This window comes from Panthera onca, chromosome D1, assembly GCF_046562875.1.
Source record: "Panthera onca isolate mPanOnc1 chromosome D1, mPanOnc1 haplotype 2, whole genome shotgun sequence".
NCBI lineage: Eukaryota > Metazoa > Chordata > Mammalia > Carnivora > Felidae > Panthera > Panthera onca.
Genome location: NC_138348.1, coordinates 54,468,042 through 54,469,775, shown reverse-complemented (window position 1 = coordinate 54,469,775; position 1,734 = coordinate 54,468,042). Strand labels below are relative to the sequence as shown.

The 1,734-nt window shown below is 37.5% G+C and overlaps 1 protein-coding gene across 1 annotated transcript; it reads right to left on the bottom strand.

Moving 5' to 3' along the window:
- Positions 1 to 741: 741 nt before the first annotated feature.
- Positions 742 to 1,734, bottom strand: OR51A4 (olfactory receptor family 51 subfamily A member 4). The gene has a single exon (XM_060607836.2). The coding sequence runs from the start codon at positions 1,684 to 1,686 to the stop codon at positions 742 to 744; it is 945 nt and encodes a 314-aa protein (XP_060463819.1). The 5' UTR covers positions 1,687 to 1,734.

The window sequence follows — 1,734 nt, the reverse complement described above, 5'->3', positions numbered from 1 at the left end:
GAAAACTTACAAGAAATAGAAAAATTTGTAAATGCAACAAATTTTCAGAAGGCCAGTTTGGTTGTAGTTTGATTATCCGACAATGTTGGAGAGACAGAGACGGTCTAGAGCATGTATTGTTTTATATTATGTACTTTATTGATTTAATTATTTAAAATATTAATTATAGTCCCAAAGAAATTCAAGTTCATATTTAAAATACACATTACTTCATTCTATACTTCTTTTTAAAAAAATAACTCGCACGGATGATCAGTTAGAAAGCAGCAAAAGTAAACATTTAGAAACTAAATAGTTTCTTGCAGTATTTTACTAAAGAGATGCTAGTGAGGTGCTAGGATGAGTAAAACAATGAGGTGAGAAAATTAAGACATAATTTGAGGCTAGAATCGAAAGAACTAAGAACTTAATATAAATAGATTGAACGCAGGGATGAGGAGTACACTCCTGGTAGACAGACACTACCATTTCACTATATTGTTGAAATTTGTTGTTTTTATCAGAGGTGACATCATAAGGTATCTATTATTATTGTGTTAACTGGGATAGAGTCCCAGGATATACTTCTTGTTTCCTGTTTTATGTTCATGTTCAGTATCCAGTTTGAATAAAATAAATCTGCTGATAAAACAAGAAAAGTGTATTGATGATTATTTGTGGCAAATATTAGCTTTTTCACAAACTGACCTTGATCTCTTATATAAGAAATTTCCCCAGTATGCATCCTACATTGTCTGATTGTTACATCTGCTTCTGACATAATTTTGCTACAACTCTTACTCTAATCTGTCTCGTTTTCACACAGTACACAATGGGATTCATCATTGGAGGCACAAGTAAAAGAACATTTGCCATGAGAACATTGAAGAGAGGTGAGACATGTCGGACAAACCGATGGACAATGGAAAGGTTAATGATGGGCAGATAGAAGATGATCACTGCACAGATGTGTGAAACACAAGTATTGAGGGCCTTGAGCTGCTCCTTTCGGGATGCAATTCCCAGTACAGTCTTGAGGATCAGGAAGTAAGACACAGCAATAAGCATAAAGTCTACCATAACCCACAGTACTCCAAAAAAGCCATATATGACATCAATTCGGTTGTCAGAGCAGGCCAACTTCATGACATCCTGGTGGAGACAGTAGGAATGGGATAATTGGCTTTTATTACAATATTTCAAACTTCTCAAAGTGAAGGGGAAGGGTAGCACTAGGAGGACACTCTTAAGGGATATCACTATTCCTATTTTGACAACTCTGATAGGAGTAAGAATGGAGCTGTATCTCAGAGGGCTGTGGATGGCTAGGAAGCGGTCAAACGACATGATCAAGAGCACTGAAGATTCCACTGCTGCAAATCCATGGATGAAGAATTCTTGGGCAAAGCAGGCATTGGCAGAAATTTCAGGGGCATTGAATAAGAAGATCCTCCACATGGTGGGTAGAGAAGAGAAGGACAGGCCCATGTCAGACATGGCTAACATGGAAAGGAAGTAGTACATGGGCTCATGCAAAGAGGGCTCTGTCTTGATGACCAAAAGGATGGTGCAGTTTCCCAGAATAGCAAAAATATACATGCTACATATGGGGATAGAGATCCAGATGTGTGCATATTCCAGCCCTGGCATCCCAACCAAGAAGAAGGTGGTGATTTCAACATCTGATGTATTAATAATGGACATCATACATTTAAAGGACTCTGCAATGAAACAGAGATTCTTTAGTTGGTAAAA

Excerpts from the sequence above, each read along its gene's own strand:
- OR51A4 (XM_060607836.2), bottom strand. The coding sequence starts at position 1,686 with ATGATGTCCATTATTAATACATCAGATGTTGAAATCACCACCTTCTTC.